At 41.1% G+C, this 22605-nt stretch overlaps 1 protein-coding gene across 1 annotated transcript in view; it reads right to left on the reverse strand.

The window, feature by feature from the left end:
• Kdr (kinase insert domain receptor) overlaps positions 1–22605 on the reverse strand; it is a 48184-nt gene that overhangs the window by 13824 nt on the left and 11755 nt on the right. Inside the window, exons 8-22 of the mRNA XM_004627515.2 lie at positions 20885–20999; positions 20632–20795; positions 18226–18382; positions 17241–17358; positions 16616–16724; positions 15033–15374; positions 11277–11423; positions 10826–10957; positions 8077–8183; positions 7514–7649; positions 7061–7165; positions 5381–5494; positions 4021–4109; positions 3098–3251; positions 1085–1182 (exon numbers count right to left, since the gene is read on the reverse strand). Of these exons, the coding sequence (XP_004627572.1) occupies positions 1085–1182; positions 3098–3251; positions 4021–4109; positions 5381–5494; positions 7061–7165; positions 7514–7649; positions 8077–8183; positions 10826–10957; positions 11277–11423; positions 15033–15374; positions 16616–16724; positions 17241–17358; positions 18226–18382; positions 20632–20795; positions 20885–20999 (2087 nt within the window). The remainder of the gene's footprint in view (positions 1–1084; positions 1183–3097; positions 3252–4020; positions 4110–5380; positions 5495–7060; positions 7166–7513; positions 7650–8076; positions 8184–10825; positions 10958–11276; positions 11424–15032; positions 15375–16615; positions 16725–17240; positions 17359–18225; positions 18383–20631; positions 20796–20884; positions 21000–22605) is intronic.

Consider the following 22605-nt stretch of genomic DNA (forward strand, 5'->3'; position numbering starts at 1 on the left):
GCTCTCACAAGCATATCAGACTGCTAGTGATCCTCCTGTTTTCAGTTTCTCCAGTGCTGGGATTACAGGCATGCATCACCACACCCAGACTCTGTGGCTGGCTCACTGCACCCGTGGGTGGGGCCAACATGGCATGTGGTGCCAAGGATCAAACCCCAGTCCCTGCGCTTGCCTAAGCAGGGGCTTAGTCTGTTGAGCTATCGCACTGGCCCAAACATCTCATTCTTAATAAAGCTTTCCCTGTCTACATTGTTTAAAATGGAAATGCACACATATAGAAGGAACTGTACAAACAAAACCGCTCCTCCTACACTTGCTATAAGCCCTTTCTTCATCTTTCACCACTACATACATTACATTGTTTATTGACTGTGTCATGCACTAGAATATAAACTCCATGTAGGTGGAGAGCTTTGTGTAGTGGCTTACCACAACTGTACTTGATGGACTGCCTGGCACTTAGAGCAGATGCTCAGTAAGGTTCATAATTTGAATGAATTTCATAAAATTCCTCATCAGCAGAAATAGCGATTCTATAGTAGACCTCTGTTACGGTTTGTGTCTATATGTCTCCTCAAAGGTCTCCCCAAATGTTCCCCCAAAGCCTTATGCAGTCATAGGATAGGCTTCTACAGTTTGCTATCAATTCATGATCCAATGCTGGGATTATGGGTGTGAATGCTACACCCACCTGGAGCTGATGGCCTAAATTCATATAAGGGAGAGAGTTTTGTTCTCCGCCTTACCACTGCTGCCACTGCTCCTCTCTTTTTGCTCATGCTGCTTTTGCTGTTTTCTGCTGCCATGAGATAGTAGCCTCTGTGCCATGTGCCACTCTGCCTGGAGCCAGCGGAGTATGGACTGAGACCTCCACAAACTGTGAGCTAAATAAACCTGTCCTTCTTTAATTTGGGGTGTTGGGTATTTTGTTCCAGCAACAAGAGAAAAGTAACTGAGAAAACCTCTTTAAAAAGTCTTTCAAATGATGAACAAATTTCCAACCCATACAAATGCTAGTGACTGGCTCTGGTGTTTCTAAGGCTGTGATCTAAAGGAGCTCACTTTTCCCTCTGAATTGTCTTACCTTACGCGATGCCAAGAACTCCATTCCCTTCGCCACTTGGAAGCTGTAGCAGATGAGATGTTCAAGGGTCAGAAAGTCCTTGTACAGCTCCTCAGAAGCTGCAAGAGGCAGGATGACACAAGTGAGCATCCCCAAACAGGCAGTACTCTCTGAGTCTGCTGTAGGGATCTTTTAAAGACTTGAGAAGTCAATTTCAGAAAACAGAAGCAGAGAGAAAATGCCTCTCTTCTGTCAATTTGCTAAGTCCTACTATTATTACCTTTCTTCATATCCCTAAGGAAAAATACCGATTTTTCCATTTTAGTCAAATTAAACCAGTAAATCTAGAAAGTAGAATAAAGGTAGAATAATTGACATAGAGAGGACCTTTTCAAATTTTCTGTTTTAAGCTGTTGTATTTTTTTCTCTCATGTACCCAGAGGGATAAACAATAGTTTCATTTCAAGAAGTCTAAATATAACACAACAATATTCAGGGTCATCATATCTTTTCTCTCCAGGCTTTGTCCTGGGACAAGGACCAAAGGTCAAACTACATTCTCCAACAGATAACTAAAAATACCAGAAGTAGATTTACTTCTCTTACTTTCATGTTAAAAAGTGCTATAAGTACGTCAAATTTGGCCTACGCTAAGGAACCCTTTTCCTCTAAGAATATGAATGAGAGATAGCAGGAACATGAGAGGAAGATGAATCTACGTAAACTGGTAGTATTTACTCCAGTACAACTGGTACAAATAAACATGAAGAAATTAATGGATATTTCACAATGATCTCCTAATGATGATCGGACAAGATAAGACTCATGGCTTCTTTTCAGGACACAAATACCAGAGTAAACACAAACTAAGTTATAATAATAACATTTTTCTCAATGACTTATTACATACTTAGAGCTAAGGGCTCAGGGCTCTTCAGCTACAATTAATGAGATCCTTGCCTTTCCTGAATGAAGAATGAAGGCAAAATTCCAGTTCTTCCTATTCCATCGTATTACCTCAGTCCTTTGGGTCTCTAGTTCTCTGACCACCGTTTTGTGAGATAAAAAGAGATGAGGAGATGGTTCTGCTCCATAGTTGGCCCCATTCTGTGAGTCGGAGACAATTTCCCTATTTCTTTTAGCTACATCCCAGCCTCATGCTGCCTATCTAGCTTCTAAAAGAAAGAGGTTATACTTAAATTCTATCTGTAGACTAGGGTCAAAAGAAACAAGTGGATTTCTTCCACCATTTCATGATTGGATTCTTCTAAGTTCACACCTCAAGAGGAGCTACAAGTCAGGAAGCCTCACTACATCCAGGGAGCAATCTCTGTTCTGTCTGAGGAGAGAAGATACAGTGCATCCTAGAACTGACTGAAGGCCTGGAGGTTAGGCTGAAGCCCAGCTCCCCCACAAGGAGCACTATACTATCATGGAGAACACAACTGAAAAAGACAAGTCTATTTACAGGCCTCCACTAAGGAAGTAGCCTGGAGGAAGATATCATATGCCATTTAGGGTAGAGTAGAAACAATAGAAAACTACTAAACTGCCTTGAAGGAGACTGGGTGTGACAAACTGAAAGATTTCTGTGGTACTGGTAAAGTGAGCTGAGCCATTTGAGGCCATGCCAAGGCTGATGGAACACTAGAGAGCCTCCATTCCCCTTACCAACACTGCACTGAGTCTCTCCTGCTAATGAATGTTGGTGCAAAACTTTGAGACTATTGGTTAGATTGTTAGCACCTGCTTAGCCCACTTGGGCTGCCAAATTTATTGGGATACTTCTGCTTTGCCCATCAATATAGTAATAAATATAAATGTCTCATTTTAATTTGCTCTCAGACACACCACCAATGTTTAGTCAGGGCTTGAACACTGAATTTCTGGAGAGACTGAAAAGAAGCTACCAAGTACTTCAGATCTCTTTCAAATACGAAGCTTTTCCCATGACGAAATGTCCTGCAACACCCCATGACCTCGTCTGTTCTTATATGAGCATGCAGTGGGCACAGAGGAAGTGATGACAGCTACCTTCTTCCTCCTCCACATCACTGAGGGATTTCTCTTCAACAAACCCAGAGCTGGCTGAACTCTGGCTACTGGTGATACTGTCCAAGCGGCGCTTCAGATCCACGGAGATTTCCCCAACATAGTCTTTCCCTGGACGGAATCGTGCCCCTTTGGTCTATAAAGAAGCAAATGATCAAATTCCTTGAGTACAACAAGGCAATAAATTGTAGAAGCCATGGTAACTATTAAGAAGCAAATAAGAAAGACATGAAATTCAGAGTTATGAAGTTTCTGGGCTGAAATCTGGGTCAGTGATTGGACACAACAGGGTTTCTTCAATAAAGCCAGCCTCTTTGGTGAGCTGAGATAAATGTCTCTTTTAATTTGCTCTCAGATATATCATCAACTTTAGCCATACCCTTTGATTTTGTATTGTTGTTTGTGGTAATGGAGACTAAACCCAGCGAGCACTGAGCTACGTACCCAGACTTATTTATTTTTTATGGTAAGACAGGGTCTTGTTAAATTGCTTAGGCTGGACTTGATCTTGTGATCCTCCTGCCTCAGTCCCCCGAGTATCTGAGGTTACAAGGCATGTACCACCATGCTGGGCCATTGCATCCCTTAAGGAGGAATACACATCACACAGCCAGAAGTGGCAAGTGGGCAGAAAGCACCATCCAGAATGGTTCTTCCCTCTGCCTTTTCCTTTCCTTCTGCCTTCTCCCCAACTCTGGTACCATCTATAATAGGCCAGGAGATTAAAGTCGCAAAATTAAAACATGAGATGCCTATGTTAAGTATGACAGAAAGTTACAACTGTCCAGCGGTAATGTGGGAAGATTCCGCACAAGCTCCTCACAGAATTTCAGCAAAGAGCTAACCTGGACCATTCTGATTTTCCTCCACTCCACAGTATAAAGATGAGGTAAGAAAGCACATACCTTGTAGGGGACAAATTCATTTCTCTTGCCCCGTAGATAAGTCGACAGGTTCCCAAATTTGCAGAACTCCACAATCACCATGAGAGGCCCTGCAGGCATATTGCATGTCAAGAAAGGCAAATTTGTTCTAAGTGCTTAATATATTGACAGACCCAAAATTACCTGACAACCCATTTCTGACAGGACTAAACAAAAAAAGGGGATACAAAGGAAGGACCATTTTGTACCTGTATATGCAGAATAGTTAGGATAGATATACAGCTACTTTCACTTAATTTAATGAGAAGAAAGATTTGTGCTAATAGTGTTTGGACAGGATATCCTGTCTGCATCTTGTACTATGGATAACCACTAAGAAGATAACAATGTACAATGTATTAATTATTGAAACTGCCCTATTAATCAGTTTTGAAAAAATAAGACTTCTACTAAAAAAAAAAATCACTACATGGGTGTAGGAAAAAAAAGTAAAAAATAAATTTCTTGTAGAAAAAAAAAATTCACTGCAGATATATTCCTTGCAAGAGGGTCCAAACACAGGATATTGCTCTTTGTCTTGTCTTCCTGCATTGACCTGATTGGCTCTTTTGATTTCCCTTGTATTGTACACTTGACTCCAACTAATTTTATAAAAGTAATCCAAACCCCTAGCATTGCATAGCCATTAAATATACTGCACAATGCTGGTAGTAAAAAAAAAAGAAAAGAAAAGAAAAGAAAGAACCCAGGACCAACTGCAAGCCCCTCTGCATCTATACTTTCTCTTTGGAAACCCCAGAAAACCCTTGCTTCTCAGGCTGTGGAGGCCCAGTTTCTTTGGGAATGATGCCAGTGGGTTTTCCAGCATTAATAAAATTGGTTCTTGCCTCCAAAAAAAAAAAAAAATTACCTGACAAGAAGGTCACATATAACCTTTCATCAGAATAGAATTAGATAAGTTAGCTGGTTCTAATCCCCCTAGTTTATGGTTTTTCATTTTTAAAAGGCAATGCCACATGTGACATTAGCCCAAATTTGAGAAACCATACAATTTCTTTTCATTGCAATCACCAGAGATGACTATGAGAGGAGAGCAAGGATGGGAACTACTCTTAAGGTCTTTTGTTTCCAAGTCTTTGGGGGAAGTTTTTGTTTCTAATATGAATACATAGTGATATGAATTCCCTTAATGCCAAAAAAGCTTTAGAATAATTTAGTCATAGTGTTTACCAGATATCCATGAAATATATGTATATCTAGGATGCAGCAAAATATTCCAGGTTAAGGAAATCAAAGCAATGGGGATTCCCTGCTTCTCTCCAATACTAGCAGAGCAGCGTGTGTCAAAATCAGGCCACCGGAAGCATCTACAGTAACTCACCTCCTGGTTTGGTACAGGCACCTAGAAGGTTGACCACATTGAGATGGTGGCCAATATGAATGAGGATCTTGAGTTCAGACATGAGAGCTCGGTGTTCACTGTGCGTTGCTCCTTCTGCAAATTCAAGATAAAGAGGAAGATCATAAATGTGGCCCCCAGCTTAGAGCTACCAATGTCCTTCTCTGCACTACATACATCCGTGCAACTTAGCATCCAGAGTAATACAACTATAGCCCAATCCACACCCAGCCGCATTCTCTGAAAGATAAAGTTTAAATTTTACATTCTAATTTAAGAAAAAAATCCCAAACATTCGATATTCAGAGGATCTCACTGTGAAGTCTTCTGCAAATTAGAAAGCATAACTGCAATGAAATCACGCTCAGATTCTCTTCTTGCACAAAACTGTACTTTTTATTTTCAGTATACTATGCTCTTTAGGACCTGACCCTCTGACTGCTTGCTCTGAAAGAAGCAGTGCCACATTTTCCATATCCTTGTGTGTATACTGATGTTTCAACTGATCTATGCTGACAAGGCAACTTGACAAGAACCAGCTGGTAGAGCCAGGCAGCGCCTGATGCTGGTGCAGCCAATATGGTGCATCTGACCTTGTATGGTGCTACACTTCTTTATAATTCATAGGCAGGCTGCATACCTCAGGGCCTGAGGGGCTACCTCAGAATTACATACCCCCTAGGCCACTAGAAAGAAAAGGCAAAAGGAAAAAGAATGCCTCGAAACGTACAGGACCCACTGGCAAAGGGTCAGCAGTACTGGCTTCACCAATGAAAGCACATCATAAGTGGAGCAAAAAGCTATATATGCATCACCTCTCTAAATAAAAAATGAGATGCCTAGACTACAGTTCATTGTAATTAGTATTAATAACTATTTATGAAGCTTCTCATTCTAAAATAATCCACAATCTTTTTTTCTTACAATAACCATTTTTTGCAAATTAAATTCTATTTATTTATTTTTAATATTTTTAGGGAAGGTTCTATAAGGTAGGTGTTCAGGGTCTTTCTAATAGATCAGACTCCTAGTGATCCACCTGTTTACAGCATCCAAGAGCTGGAATTACAAGCACGTGCCACCACACCCAGTCTCAATTGCCATCTCAGCATGCCCCTGGGGCAGGGCTGGCACTGCAGGCCTGAAGATCAAATCCCAGGGCCCTGTGCCTGCTTGCAGGCACTTTAATCTGCTGAGCTATTTGGCCACCCTTGTAAATTACATTCTAGAGAACAAACTATTTCTGCATTCTACTTACATCAAATCCATTTTCATGTTTCTAGAGGTTTGTCTAACATTTTAACATATTAAGAAACAATTTTAATACAGCTAGATTCCTCTCCCTCCATAACCAAGACAACTAAATCCAAGCTGAGCTCAGGACAAGGGTCCCACACAAGGTAGGTGAGATCCCTCCCCAACTCTGCTTGCCAGGCTATGCACAAGGCCATAAATGTTGATGTGAAGTTATAAATAAGAGGTGGTTTTTTTCCAATTTTCACAAAGACATCACATAGGCTGGCTGCATGCTTGGCAAGCTGGCCCACCTATGCAGAAAGCTACTGATTAAGCGCTACCTTGCATTTACTGAATGAGAGAGAGAGAGAGAGAGAGAGAGAGAGAGAGAGAGAGAGAGAGAACACCAAATAATTTTATTTTTACCTTTCAACATTTTGACAGCCACCGTCTTGCAAGTTGCTGTCTTATCAATTCCAAAAGCATCTGCCTCAATCACTTGGCCAAAGGCACCACGGCCAAGAGGCTTACCTAAAATCGACAATAATGGCAACAACAAAATTGACTTGAATTATTATACCACCAAAGTGACAGGCAAAGATTCCAACCAGATTGGGTGCCTATATGTCCCAACTTAACACAAACATTCTTTTATCATTCCATGAATCCCACTTTACTCTCCAAATGTCCAATTTTGGATGATTGTACAGGGAACCTACTTCCAAAAAGTTAAATGGATGATAACCCAAATTTAAGAGATGGAATTATTATTTCTGAGCCAAAATATATTATCTGAGTGAACTAGATTTATCATCATCCTAAGAGGGGCAATATGACACGGTAAGCGCAACATTAAATGAACATCAACTAAAACTGCACCTAGTTTCAGCCTGTCCCTGGGGAATTCCCACTTGCTGGCATCATACGGGAGGCGTTCACAGCGCTCATCCAGGGGCATCTCGTCGGGATCCATGACGATGGACAAGTAGCCTGTCTTCAGTTCACCTTCACTGGCCTGGAAAGCACCAATCCGCCCAGTCACACAAGCGCTGCTGTTTGCCTGTTGTTTTGTGTACTTATTGTTGTTATTTAATCAGAGCCTCATTCTGACATCTCATTTTCCACTAAAACTCATGGAGCTTGAGAGTAGTCCTATTATGTTCATGCCTGCAGTGTTCCCTTGCCCCTCAAATGAGGGCAGAGTTAAGTTTTAAAATCTTAATTACATTAGACAGCCCAGACCCTTTTCCCCTCTAGTGATTTCTATCAATTAATGCCCCTGGTCCAGTCAAAGAAAATGAGCTAGAATGTTATTGTATTGAAATAAAAATGTGTCCACTGAGCCAATAACAATGGAGAGAAACAACTCAAAGAACCCTAGTCAGCTTTCATCAATCATGAAAACCAACATGTATGGAACTGAAGGGAAATTATCTCGTTACCCGCTTAACGGTCCGTAGAATGATGACAAGAAGTAGCCAGAAGAACATGGCAATCACCGCAGTGCCTACTAGAATAATGACTTCCAAGTTGGTCTTCGCCTGGGCACCTGGAAGGTACAACTGAATGAGCATCAATACTGGAAACTCATAGTCTTTGCTGTACAGTGACAAAATGCAACACAGAAAGGCAAGATCTCAACCCTCCCCACATTGAAGCAGCCTTCTGAGCAGTAGCCAGGACTCTTAAATTGGATAAAGTTTGTATCCATTCATAATGGAAATGTAAAGCTTGCAACATATTGCTCGTGAAAATTTGCAAAAACAGCATTCTCAAGTAATTAAGGATTGATGTATAAATGTCTTAAAAGACACAGAGATTATGTGTTTAGAGAAAGGGCTCCTCTTTGATGGAAAGAAAACAGATGATATTTTGCAGAGTAATAAGTGGCTTTATGCTGGTAGTCAATGTTTTGATCCATGTAGAGTTTGAAAAGGATCATTTAAGAAAACATGTGGAAAAATAAAAGTCATTTGACCAGAGAGTGACCAGTAACCACAAACCTGCTATGCACCATTGCTGTAATATGTTAATTCCATCTCAACCACCTTCAGTTTTCAAACCAAGACTTAGAAAGTCAGAGAGGATGAGCTACGTGACTGGGGCACAATGGGGGGCCAGACAAGAGCAGAACAAGTTCTGTGCTGCTTGAGTTGACCATTATGCTTCCTTTTCCCTGTGAGGCAGGAGGTTGAGCGAGGAAGGGAGAGAACTGAGCTGAGTGTGTTACCCATGGCCTAGTGACAAGAGTTCAAAACCAGACAGGAAAACAAAGAGAAAATGAAAAGTTTGAGGTGGGCATGGAAAGCTGGGATGCTCAGGGCTCCAGAGGCCAAGGCCAAGTGGGAGAAATTAAACACAGAATGAGGCTTGCACCTAGGAGGGATTAGTGCAGAAGTGACAAGGAAACAATTATCACTTGGGTCTCCCATCAGAAGAGCACAGTGGGAATCAAACACGGCCACAAGCTGTGAGAATGGACCTCCATGGCCTCAAGCAGACAGAAGACAAGTAATTAATTAGTTGGCAAAGTAAGTGGTGATAGTTGGGAAACATGTCCTGAGTGTGTCTGGAGGTAGATTTTACTTTTCCTATGGTTCCAGGGAAGTAACTCTACTTATACATAGGTACTGAAAAGTCCCTTTGAAAAATTTATGAATTAGATTTTCCATACAATATTTAGGGACTAGCAGGAATGCTAAATAGCTATCACTCCCTTTGTTGGTCTTCTCTTCGTGAGCACTGTTCTCATGGGCCCTGCGAGACATCTGTAACCAGATGCAGAGAGCTGAAGTCGAGGGGCAGAGCACCAGGGCAACGTGGAAGGCCTCTCTACGATGCACCCCAAACAGAATCCTGTTTGGGGTGACAAATCGCCACATGCCTTGAAATCTTTATTTGCAAGTGCAGTTTATAAAATAGCAATAAGTCTAGAGATTTGAAAAACACATCACTGTGCCCAGATGCACTACTTAGAAAAATAAACTTGACAGATTAAAGGGTCCAACATCTAGACTTTGAGACAAATTAGCATGAATTCAAGGAAATCTGTCAATCCCCCCTCAGTCGCCATCATTATTTTCTCCCTGGCACACCATTTTCTCACCCACATAGCATAGTTCCAATGTTCCCCTGGTGGATTACAAGAACAGATGCAGGAATACACTTCTTTGGGTGAAATATTTTGTCACAAAATGATTTTCCCATCTGAGGATGTGCCAGATTTCATACCACTCCTTCACGTACATATAGATTTCATATTTAGATAAGGACCCAAAATGTTCCATTTCAGAAAAGCAGTGGCTTGTTATTTACATGTGAACCTTTATTGTCTGCATTCCAATGAAAACTCTGATCACTTGTGATCAGCCAAAGAATGCTGACCTTAATGATTAAACAGCAATTTTAATGCTTTTCAAAATAAATACAGAGGTATTGTTAATGTCAATCAACTGGCTCATTCAAAGAAAGATCTGAGGTTGGAGGGTATTTGTTCTGCCTGGCTAGGAATTTTTCTACAAGAAGAACTGCAAGAATAGGAACTGTGATAGAAGCAGAATTTAAACAACATTAATATGTATACTGGTTAAAAGAATATACACTGACTGAAAAGTTATATAGGGTAACATGTTATGCACTTGTAATCCAAAATGCTCAAGACTGGGCATAGTGGCACATGCCTGTAATTCCACCTCTTGGGAGATTGTAAACAGGTGGATCACTACAAGTCCAACCTAGTAGGGAGACCCTGAACACCCTATAGACCCTTTCCAAAAATACAAAAAGAGGGACTCAAAATGCTCAGAATACAAAACTTAGGTACTGACATGACAACACAAAGGGAAAATTCCACACCTGACTCCTAAGATGGGCCACCATTAAAACACAGTAAGGTACAAATTACTTTCAGATTCTGTCTCAGGTTTACATGAAACATAAATGAGTTTTGCTCTTAGATCTGGATCCCTTCCCCAAGACATCTACTATATACATGCAAATGTCTCCACCTCTGAAAAAAATAAACACAAAACCCCAAACACTTGTGGTCCCAAATGTTTTGGTTAAGACATACCCAGTCTGCACACGGAGCACTGAAACTCATCTGGAGTGGTTCCACCTAAAGCAGAACATCCATAAGCCACAACCCACCTGTTTAGAAACCACCTAACAGAGTTGCAGCTTCACACTGACCTTCTATGATGAAAAACGTTTCCACTCTCGCACATCCCAGAACATTGCAGGCTTGGCAGGTGTACAGGCCTTCATCCTCCTTTCTCACTCTGCGGATGGTTAGGTTCTGGTTCCCATCTTTTAGTACAATGCCTAAGACAAGAGGAAAATGATCATTCTTATTTCTGATGAGGTGACTGTTCAAATTTTTCAGAAAAAAGATTTCAAAGGTAAGCGCTGGCCCTCAAGTTGGGCCATTATCCAACTCTAAAGAGTAAAATAAGACCAATGGCTCACTGACCTCCCAGGAGGTATCCCTGAGAATTCTTCTTCCAAGTCTATAAAATGAGCCAAGCCACCTACATTAGCCTTGCTTTTCATCTACCATAAAACAAACTGAAAAATAATACGGGTTTTGTGTAACATCTTCGGGAAAAGTCTACAATCAAAGAGATAGACAAGTTCTATTCACCTGAGTCTTCCACAAGTGTCTCATTATCTTTAAACCAGGTAATCTGTGGAGGGGGGTTCGCGAATGCTGTGCAGGCGACTTCGATGGTTTCACCAATACTTGTTGTCTGATTCTCTAGGTTCCCTGTGATCACAGGTGCCATGCGCTCTGTGCACATTAAAAAAAAAAAAAAAAATCACAGAACCTTCAGTTACAGCTTTGAAGGTGATTTTGGTATCAGTACCCTGTTAAACAGTTTAAACTTAGTAAATAGCAACCCATTGGTTTACTAAACTGAAAATACACAGAAGCTGATAACAGTGCTATTGGTCACTAAGTCAAATAAAGAGAGCAAGGGCAGTTCAGATAGACCTCTGTCCATCTTTAACACTTATGTTAGTAACTCTAGCTGGAAATAACAAAATAAAGGCTCTAAATCGATATGGCTGTCCCCTGGGGTAAAATCCTTCCTTCTTACAGTTCAAGCCAGTAAGCCCCTAGAATGCTGCCATATTTTCTCATGAAAAGTACCAAATACTTTGTATTCATTTGGTAATTTTTTTTTTGTCTTTTTGAGACAGGTTCTCACTATGAAATTCAGGATGGCCTGAACTCACTTTGTAGTCCAGGCTGACCTCAAATTTATAGTGATTCTCCTGCCTCAGTCTCCCAAGTACTGGGATTTCAGATGTGTACCACCATGCCTATTTCATAAGTTTTACAAAATTTATTTATAATATGTGTATTTCTGTCAGTCTTACATGATGAGCAGGACAGATCTAACAGTCTATTTTTAGATGAAATAATTACAAATTGGGGGGTGAAACCACTCACCAGGTCCTTACAATTAAGGAGACAATACAGTCTAGTGAGCCTAAAAGTCCAGTATTTTGTACTAAACATAAACAATACCCTAACTGTCCTGCTTCAAGGTTGTATATGGTGAGATTTTTGGACTTACGTGCAAACATGAGAAGTATATAATTCTTTATCCTATTTTTAAAATATAATCTAATTTTTAAATGTTTTATTATCATATTATGTAGGGACTTAAAGTTCAACATATCAATACTTGATGAAAAATATTGGTTCCTTTTTATGCCTAAGATGTTTGAAATGCAGTGAGATAGTGAAGTTAAGCTTAATAGCCTAAATCATTTGATAATAACAAGAAACTTGTCTTCTGGATGGTTAAGAACCTAAGTTTGCAGACCAAATTAGAGAAAAAGGAGGGCTACAAGAAAAGCCAACATTTTGGCCCTAACCTTCTAAGGTCAATTAAGACTCAGGACATATGACAACTTGTACTGTAACATCATGTACCTCGGTAGTGTCCCAAATTTTCTGATCAAGAAGATTATGGGGCCAAAGAGGAAAGTGATCGATGATGTAGAGTGTGCCTAAGGAGAGTCACATGGGGAGGAAACCCTCTCTCAGGCTTTCACAGAGAGCACATTGGCCAAGCAATGGCCGTGACTCATCCACATGGCTGACACTGACAAAGGTTCTACAATCTGAGGTATAGGATCTCAAGATAAATCCTGAGGGAATTTCACTGACCTTATCAGACCCAAAAGCTACAACTCTTGTTGCACAAGTCCTGCTTTACCGTGGTCTTAACCATCCAGTAGGAAAATATGAAGACAAAATATAGGAAGTAAAGCTATGCTGTTATGTTGAGCTGTGAGGGACTCAGGTCAATAATTTCTGACATTGCCAGCTGAACAGAAGACCCAATGCTATTATGGGCTACTGGACTCTTTTAGAATATTTTGCTGAGTTTACACACCTATAATATTCAATAACGGAACTTAGAAAAAATGGAGTATACCGATGAATGTCCATTTTGTATCTGTGTATTCAAAGTGGTTAGGATAGATATATAGTTGCATTCTCTTAATGAATAGAATGATTTGTTCTAATGGTGTTTGTAAATAAGATCTCAAGTCCGCATCTTGTACAGCAATTAACCACTAAGAAGAATATATGCAGTGTGTTATTTGCTGAATCTGTACTTCTGATTTGATTTGAAACTGTCTCATTGCTGTTTATCAATAAAATTTTGAAAAAAAATAAAGATAAATCACAGAAATAAAGATGGTCATAATCACCACTTCAAAAATTCTAGCCCTTCCAAAAATGATGGAACGAGAACTGCTAGGTTAAAATTAAGTAAATCGTGTGTATGTCCACATACATGTATTACAAGTATTCTTGGTTTTGAAAATATATACACATATACAGATGTCACATAATAAAGGATTTTTAAAAACAAAACAAAAAAACAATACCCTAAAGAAAGCCAAAAATGTAAAAAATACAAAATCCAATGATATTTGTTTAAATGTACAGCAAAATATTAAATTTACTCATTTCCTGAATGTTATCAAAGCCCTACAGAACTATCTTCTCTAAACCAACTGAATATCAAAAGAAATACTGAAAGAATCTATTTCAATGATTAGCAAAACAAGATTATCTCAACAGAGTCTTACATTAAGGTTTAAATAAATGTATTGGACTCTAGTCTATTTCTGTTTTGTTTTTGTTTTTGGCGGAACAGGGGACTGAACTTCCCTTGCACTTGCCAGGGAAGCGCTTATTCTACTGAGCCATCTCCCCAGCCCCTGGACTCCAGCCTATTTCTTACACTAGATTTCAGGAAAACAAAATAGGCATCCTTAGACAAGCAAGCCAGCTAATTGTGAACAAACATTTCCCAGGCCCGTAAAGCCAGGGGCCTCATCCACATCTCTTTCTGAATCCGTCTAGCTCCAAACCAGACCAACCATCAATGTTACCGCATGGTCACATGTGTGGTGTGGCTTCAAGAACCTTGTGGAATGACTTGAGTCCAAAATATTTCTTCTCTGTCACCTCAATATTTGAAAATTCCTCCTAAAATATACCCAAGCCTTGGGTAAGATGCTACTCTAAAACTTCGATATAGATATGTTTGCCTAGGTCCCCCCTCCTACAGTAAAAAACAGAGGACATATGCATTCTAGGTCCTGGAAGGACACAGTAGAAAGAGGATAAGATGCAAAAAAATGGTACAGAAACTCTGTAATTCACCTGATTTCCCCAAAGGCAGAGTAGGCAAAGTTTAGACAAGGGGCAGACAGTAGCTTGACAGAGAATTTATGAAGCTTTCTGCTACCAGAATCACCACACCATTGACCCTGAGCTGCTCTGGACCACACAGATGCCCTGGAGCCACAGGATGCTTTTGTTACAAGTCTCCCAAGAGTCTTCTAGGTCCCAACCTTGGTCCACCATCAGGAACCTCACTGAGAACCAGTATGTGTCACCAGGTTCTGTGAATAGAGCCACAATAGGAAGCAAGGCAGAGACCACAGCCTGTCTTCATGGACACGGACTCCTCATTGTGCTTTTATTGCCCAGTGATGGGCAATTCATCATGTCACTATTGTGAAGTACCAGAATTCTCTAGCTCACATTAGGTAGTCCACAAATGTGAGTCAGATTAATAAAGAAATCCCCAAGAATAATGCAAAAGTTCCCTGGGTGAAACTAATTCCTTGTTGATACTAGTGAGCTATACCATCAAAAAAATTAGAAAGAACCACATTAATTTCCTTCTATATTATTTTACAAATGTTATTTGCTGTGTTCTGCCTTAAGGTCTTCCAGTGAGTCTGTCACAGCCTACTTCATAAAATCCTAGAGGACAGAAATCATTCTGCAACACTTGAAAGCACTGCATTCAAAGGATTCCAACTGGCTAGCGGCAATGACCTGGAGTGGCCTCCCTACCTAGGACCGTGAGCTGCCTGACCATGCAGTGTCTTTTCTTGGTCTTCCTGTCTTGAGCAGAGCAGACATATTCCCCTTGATCCTGCAAGGACACATTCTGGAACTCCATGACCAAAATGTCATTTGTGCTATTAGAGAACACGGTGGCGTTCAGTTTCCAAAGAACATCCAAGTTCTTGCAAACAGGCATGAGCTGCTCTCCCATGTGGACCAATGGAGGTTGCGGGCCAACCTTGTACCACGTGAGGTTCTCAAATGTCGCTCTGTCTGCGTGGCACCACAGAGACACACTCTCCTGCTCAGTTGGCTGGGGGGCAGGTTGCACTATAATTTCAGGACCCTCTGAAACATAAAGCCACAGTTAGGGTACGGTGATGGCACACTATTGTCTTCTTTCCTTCAGCCTGCAATAAAGTATCGAAGCAAGTAAAGTTCTAGTTGTCCCCAGTAATTGGCTACAAGAAGATAGCCAAACTGAATGACATAGGTCTCCAAATACAATATTTGGAAACATAAATTAATTATCCAGATATTTTTACATCTCTACTTTAAAAGGCAAAAAAGAAAAATCCAAAGCAATGCATCTAATAATAAGGAATTTAAGAAATAATTTCCTCCTCAACACTTTTAAATGATACTAGAACCTTGCACTGAGCTATATCCCCACTTCTCTCTCTCCTCTCTCTCTCTCTCTCCCATCCTCCTCCCTCTCTTCAACTCTTTCTCCTCTCTCTTTGTCTCTCTCTGTGTCTCTCTCTGTCTGTCTGTCTCTATGTCTCTGTCCTCTCTGTCTGTGTCTCTGTCTGTGTCTCTGTCTCTCTGTCTGTCTGTCTGTCTGTCTGTCTGTCTGTCTGTCTGTCTGTTTGTCTCAGTCCCACTACAGAGCCAGACTAAACCTGAATTGGACTTGAATTTCCAGTCCTCCTGCCTTTGCTTCCCAAAGTGCTGGCATTAAAGATGTTTACCACCACACCAGGCTAAACACTCCGTGACAATAAAGTTACATTTGTTACAAGTAATTAGCAAAAGCTAAAATATTTTATCCAGAAGAGTGAGCTAAAGTTTGTCCCTACAGTTAGTACAAATAGCAGCAGTGTCCAAGGGTAGTACTGCTATGTCATCAAAGTCCAATCTTTCAACTGTCCAACAGTGAGCCTACCTAAATTATTAAACCATAACAAGACATATAGTGTGCTAGACTCTGATGAACAAGAGAGATTACATACATATGACAGAGCTGGTGGGATTTTTGGTTTATTTATTTATTTTTGGTATTGGGGATCGAAATCATGGCCCGATGCTTGCCAAGTAGGTGCTATGTCACTGAGCTACATCCCCAGCCCAGAGATAGTAGTTTAAAGCAGCAGGGAAATCATTTTCTCTCCAGTGAAGGCATATGAAATTACCCCTCATAAATCCACGGGCAGTTTTAATGTATCAACAAAAGCATCAGTGGTCAACCAAAATCCTCTTCCTATGTGCTACATCACTCACATGAATGACAAGACCAACTGCAAACTACACAGCAGGTTAGAACGTACTTTGTGGGTGATGCAATCCACCCTTCAGAGAAGAGTACTCACTGGTCACATGGAAGGAGATAACCCTCTCTCCTCTCCCAGCTTTGTTGACGGCTTCACATTTGTATAAAGCTGACACATTTGCAGCTTGGATGACAAGAGTGCTTACAGTCTGTGAAGAAAACAAACCCCAGGCCATAAACAATGCAGGTTGTGTCTGTGCGCAGGCACTCAAGCCAATGCTCAGCCATCCTACAGCGGCTGCAGCCCGGCTGCTGCACCACGGGGCCACAGCGACCACCTTCAAACGTGTGCGGCTATAATGGGACTGGTATGTAGCTCACACACTACACATAAAGGGCTCTGGAAACCATTAGATTAATGATGTGTTTTATTATAACATTATGAACATTTTTCCATCTCTGGTTTATAAAATCAGAATTATCTTACAACAGATGTATAGATTAAATGGCATACATGTTTCATTTTCCTCTGATGAGCTATTAGTAAGTTAACAGTATTGCTACAAGTCAATGATGTTCTCAAAATGACTTAATATGCTAGTATTTGATCATCCAATCTACTTTATTATTAATCTCCCATATGTCTCACATATTATTGTACCGTTCTTCCCCCAATGAGAGAAAAATAGAGATTTTTTTTTCAAATTAAAGAGTTTTATACTCACTTTGTTTCTTCCTTCAATGAGGGCGTATTGATTTTTGTTGACTTCAATTTTATTCCCCCCTTGGAAATCCTCCACAGTTCTCCATTCTTTGCAAATATATGGGCTTGTTGTAGCTTGGCTACAAAACAGAAAAAGTAGATTATGATGCAACTTTACTCAAATCAGTCATAAGGAAAGGAGTAGATTTGGTTATTACGGGTTTAGAAATAGTTCCAGTGCAGCCTACCATTTCCTAAGACTTGGCGCCAATTAAAAATAGGCCTCAGCAATGAAGGAAAAGGTCCTAGGTAGATTTCATTCAGGATACAGGAGGGAAGCAGCTATTCTGGGAACAAATCTCCATTCATAAATTGGATCGACAAGACAATTCAAGTTAATTTAGTTCAAAGGAAGATAAGTAAACTTAGAAGCCACTGGGCTTCTTAAAGTCATTTCTATGGGACTGTGGCCTTTCTGTAGGAAATAGCCAGCAGTTCAGGAAGAAACCAGTAGTGGTCATTTCAAAAACAACAACAGGAAGTGGACTGCTTGGGTGGTGGTGGGATAGTGGTTGTTGTTGTTTTTCTCCCTGAGGATGTCTGGACTTGTGTTAGAACTCGATAAGCCTGAGACTCTTGAGGGCTGGGCTAGGTTTATCACTGCCTCTCACCCATCAGCACTTCCTCTGAGAGAAGGGCTTGTCACGGGTAAGCAGTGAGTGGTGATCTCCAACTGGCATAAGGAGAAAACCTGAAGATTGGAAATTAGCAAACCGAATGAAGAGCATCCACCTGCAAAAGTGTACATCTGGGGAACTGAGGAAGACAGACCTGGCCAGCCACACATCGGACCCTCCCAAGTGAAGACATCTACTAAAACATGGAACATCAAGAAAGGTGGCAGGAGATTCCTTGTACCCCTTGAAGGACAGCCTTCTTAGGAGTCATCTCTTTGGTTTAGAATGGTGGTATGACACAGCTGGGCCAGAGCACACAGCCCTCCTCACCTGGGCTCGTAGGAGCACTCTTCTTCCAGCTGCCAGTACCAGTGGACGTGATGCAGGGGAGGGTTGGCATAGACCGTGCACGTGAGCGTCTGCGTGGTGCCGTACCGGTAGGAGTCCATGGGTGCTATCAGGGCCTTCTCACCTATCTGCGGTGGGACTGGAGATAGGAAAGACCACTTCTGGGTTCTCAGTCAGGTTTGAGGGATGAAAGCAGAGGATTTTTGTTTTCTGTGTTTTTGTTTTCTGTTTTTGGTGTTACTGGGGATTAAATGTAGAACCTCTATTTTACATCAGGGCCCTGCTGAGTCACTGAGCTGCACAGGCTATGCTTCAAATTGAGATCCTTCTGCCTCAGCCTCTCAGGGTTTTGGAGTTACACACATGTGCCATATTACCTTGCCAAGCTGACTTTGGTTTTTACCCCACTTTCTTTTCCAAAGAACATGAAGGTCTGGAAACAACAGAGCTGTCCTCTATATGTGGTCCTCACAATTATAATAGAAGCTATTAAACTGAGCAGCTTCACACAAATCTCACAACTCCGTATCTCAGTTCTTCTCGTCTACACAACAGAGCTCCCTCTACCTGTCCTAACCTCAGAACCCAGCCAGGCTACAGAAGGGAAATAGTACACAGGACATATATCTCCTATGTGCCTATCATGGCCTTAAGAGGTCTCCTCGTTATCCACTCCATCCTCACAACACTACTATTGTTCCCAATTTTACACATGAGAAAAGGAAATGGAAAGGCTAAAAGACTTGTCCAAGGTTGCCCAGCAAAGCCCAACATAAACCTAACCTCTGAGCCCAAGCACTACTTAAATACCACATTACAAAAGAATTAAATCCTGACATAATGTCTCTCTCATCCTTCCCCCTTATTCCCTCCCTACTTTCCCTTCCTCTTCCTTCCCTCTTCCCTTCTCTGTCTTTCCCTTTTTGCTTTCTCTTCAGGCTCTAAGTCACTAGTACAAAACAATAATCTTGTATTATAATTGTCATTTCCTTGAACTGTATTACTGTCAACCTAAATGCTCCTGAGGGCAGAGCAGAGAGTGGGGGGAGGAAAGAAGAGGTAAGACTGATGACCACAATATTCCTTTCTATAAAGATTTAGATTTTCCTTTATACTTTTAAAACTTGAGTTTGTTTTCTTTACTTCACGCAGCGGGGGAAATGTTAGGGAAAAATCAAATGCTTACTGACCTCACAAATTGATGAGTTAGAGCTATTTACTGTCCACTTTTCTCTCTATTGCTGGACCACCTTCTGCCCCACCCCACTTATCAGCTTCCCAGTTATGTGCTTTCCCCTCCCAAGCCTCCCACACCAGGACTGCCTCTAAGCAACCTCTGTAGAACCGGTGACCTTTAAAATACTCCCTGAAGAAGGAAATGAAGTCAAGTTTAGCAGACACATAGGGGAGCACCAGGATACATGGGGAAGCAGTTTCATGTCATGAGAGAGTATTTTTTTTTAATTTTAACATGCCATGCCAGTAAGGAGCACATAAAAATTGCAACAGAGAAGCATTTCTCAAACTATGCAGTACAAGGTATTAATAGATTTACTCAAGGGGGAAAAAGGTGTTGAGGTCAAATAGACCTTGTTAAACCTTGACTACTCTGTCTCTCTCCCTCAAGAACAGCAATATCCATTAACTCAATAAAGGCCCTAGACAGTCCTGAAAGAAAAAACTGTTTTATACCACCTTAGCATTTCCCAGGTTTACCTGACCATGGTACCCTTCTCTTTTCACCCCAATACTTACTTATATCTTTGAGATTGAGAAAATAAAGTCCAATTAAAAGCCTATTATTGGGCTGGGGAGATATCTCAGTAGAATAAGCGCTTGCCTGACAAGTGCAGGGTCCTGAGTTCAATTCCCAGTACCACAAAAAAAAAAAAAAAAAAGAAAAAGAAAAGAAAGAAAGAAGAAAAAAGCCTATTATCTCCCTTTTATGGACTCTGAGTCAAATCCTGGACTCCAAGCAAGCCAACAGTGTCCACGGACAAAAGCCTTCTGAGTTGGAATCAGCCTGAACCAGCCCTACAACATCAAACCCTTCCCCCACACTCAAGAAGAGCCTTTCATGCCTCCAAGTGAGTAGCTCCCTGAGATAGGAGTAAAGGTAGGAACCAAGGTGGTCTTGCTTCAAGCACTTGCTCATCAACTGTACCATCCACTTTAGTCTTGCGTTTGACCCTCAAACAGCTCATTTAAGAAATGTGAGCACACAATCCCACACCTCAATTCAATTCTGCTTCCCTGGATCATTTTGATTTTTATGAATCACCCTGTTATGGTGTGGGTGAGAAAGGAGGGAGGCTGGCAAGCTGATTTAGGAAGATGCAAACATATCCTTCATAATCTTTGGATAAAGAGAAAACTGAACAGACTCACCATTTACAACAAGAGACACCACATGACTCTGCTTCTCCTTTGAAACAGGATTGGTAAGGATGACAGTGTAATTTCCTGTGTCTTTCTCACTTACTTCCATAATCATCAGTGAATGTCCCACTTTAATTGTGTAATTGGACTCAATGAGTCTTCCATTTTTATACCTACAGGAGAAAACAACCCAAGGAATTAACTCAATGGAAGGATTTGATTTCATGCAAAGCAATGCTTTCCATTTGCTCCCAATAGTTACCATTTGATTTCAGGGGTGGGGTAACCCAGGTACTTCACAGGGATTTTGACCAGGTCTCCTACTGTGGCTTCCACCAAAGATTCCATGCTGCTATCAAAGGCCACAAAAGGTTTAGCTAGAAGAAAATAAAAAACAAATGTTCTCATAAATATGAGCTTACTTAAAACGGTCCTTTGTTTTTCCCATTTCAAGTGCAAAGTCAAAGACTGTAGTGGGCTGAGGACTACAGCTCTGAGACCAGATGGTCTTCCTACAGCACACTCTAGTTTTTCTCTAGTCTCTGCACCGGCATTTCTCTCTCCCTCATGTGCATCCGCAGCCAAAGCATCTGCTGCCCTGTGCCAAGGTCCCTCAGGTGCTCTTCCTCCTCTGCTCCCATGGCAGCCTCTACCCACCTGCCATCTGTTCTTATGTCCCAGGACTCGGTCCCCTCATCTTTATACTTTGCTCTGGCCTCAGATGTCAAATACCACTTACATAACTCTACAGTTTGTATGTTGTACCCTAATGTTTTTGGATTCCAAGTTTATGTATTAACTATCTCCACTTGTTCTATATGATGAACATTGCCAAATAAGCACACCCAACACTCTTCCTCCAAATTCCACTGCCTCCTTAAGCTTCTCTATCTCAGCAAATAAAACCAAATTAACTCAGTTGCTCATTCTGAAGAAGCCTGAGTCACCTTTTACTCTTTTTTTCTTACACCCCACAGCCAATGGGGGTGTACTCGGTTCTGGTTGATTCACCTTCACAATACATCCTAAATCAGAGCGCTCCCACCACCTGCACTTCTACTCCCATGGGAGTTAAACTGCAGTGTGTCAACCTGACTGGCTTGAATGTCACCAACTGTAACATTAGGAAAGCACACTCTGGGTTGTCAGGATGTGTCCCCCAAGTGTGACTGTGGGGTCTGTATCAGATCTCTTGCCCTTTCCTGTCTGTTCCTGTTCCCCTCTGCTTCCTGGCCCCCATGAACTGAGCAGTTTTGCCCCGCCACAATGTTCCTGTCTTGGAGCTAGCAAGTCATGCACTGGATTCCCCCAAAAGTCCCAAACCCTCTGAACCAAATTGTGCCTGTCTTCCTCTAAGTTGTAGAGGGCAAGTGTTGAGCCCCAGAGATGGGGCTCCACCATCCAAGTCATCCACTGTCTCTCATCTGGAAGACTGAAATTAGCTTCCTAACTGGGCTCCCTTCTTCTGCTCTTACCTCCCCTAAAGTTTTCCACACAAGTCACACAGTAATGCTATAAAAGCATAAGCTAGAACTCATCTCTTTCTGATACATTCACATATATGAAGCCCAAAACCCCTAGCAAAGCTTGTATGGAAGAAGCCATGTTGATGACTTAAACTAAGACATTTACATGAATGAGAGAGAATAAATAAAAACTTAAGGTGATTTTTTCAATGTTCCATACACAGAAAGAAACTGAATTTGGGTTCCCTCAATTTACAAAGCTCATGCCTATTCAAATGGACCCTTCAACCTTCCAATCTGAAAAATCATCTTAGATACTAACACTGTACTTGTAATAGTAACAGCTATAATCACATCCATAACTACAAGGAATAATTGTGCTGAGTACTTACTATATTAGTTCATCTCATTTTAAAACTGAGATGTTTACTCAAGTGTCTGACCCCAAAACCATACTCCTGACCCTGGGTCATGTGTCTTGCATGGCAAGGGCTCAAAACTGTCCTCTGAATGAACA

The sequence above is a fragment of the Octodon degus genome, unplaced genomic scaffold (genome assembly GCF_000260255.1).
Source record: "Octodon degus isolate 3935 unplaced genomic scaffold, OctDeg1.0 scaffold00019, whole genome shotgun sequence".
NCBI classification, from domain to species: domain Eukaryota; kingdom Metazoa; phylum Chordata; class Mammalia; order Rodentia; family Octodontidae; genus Octodon; species Octodon degus.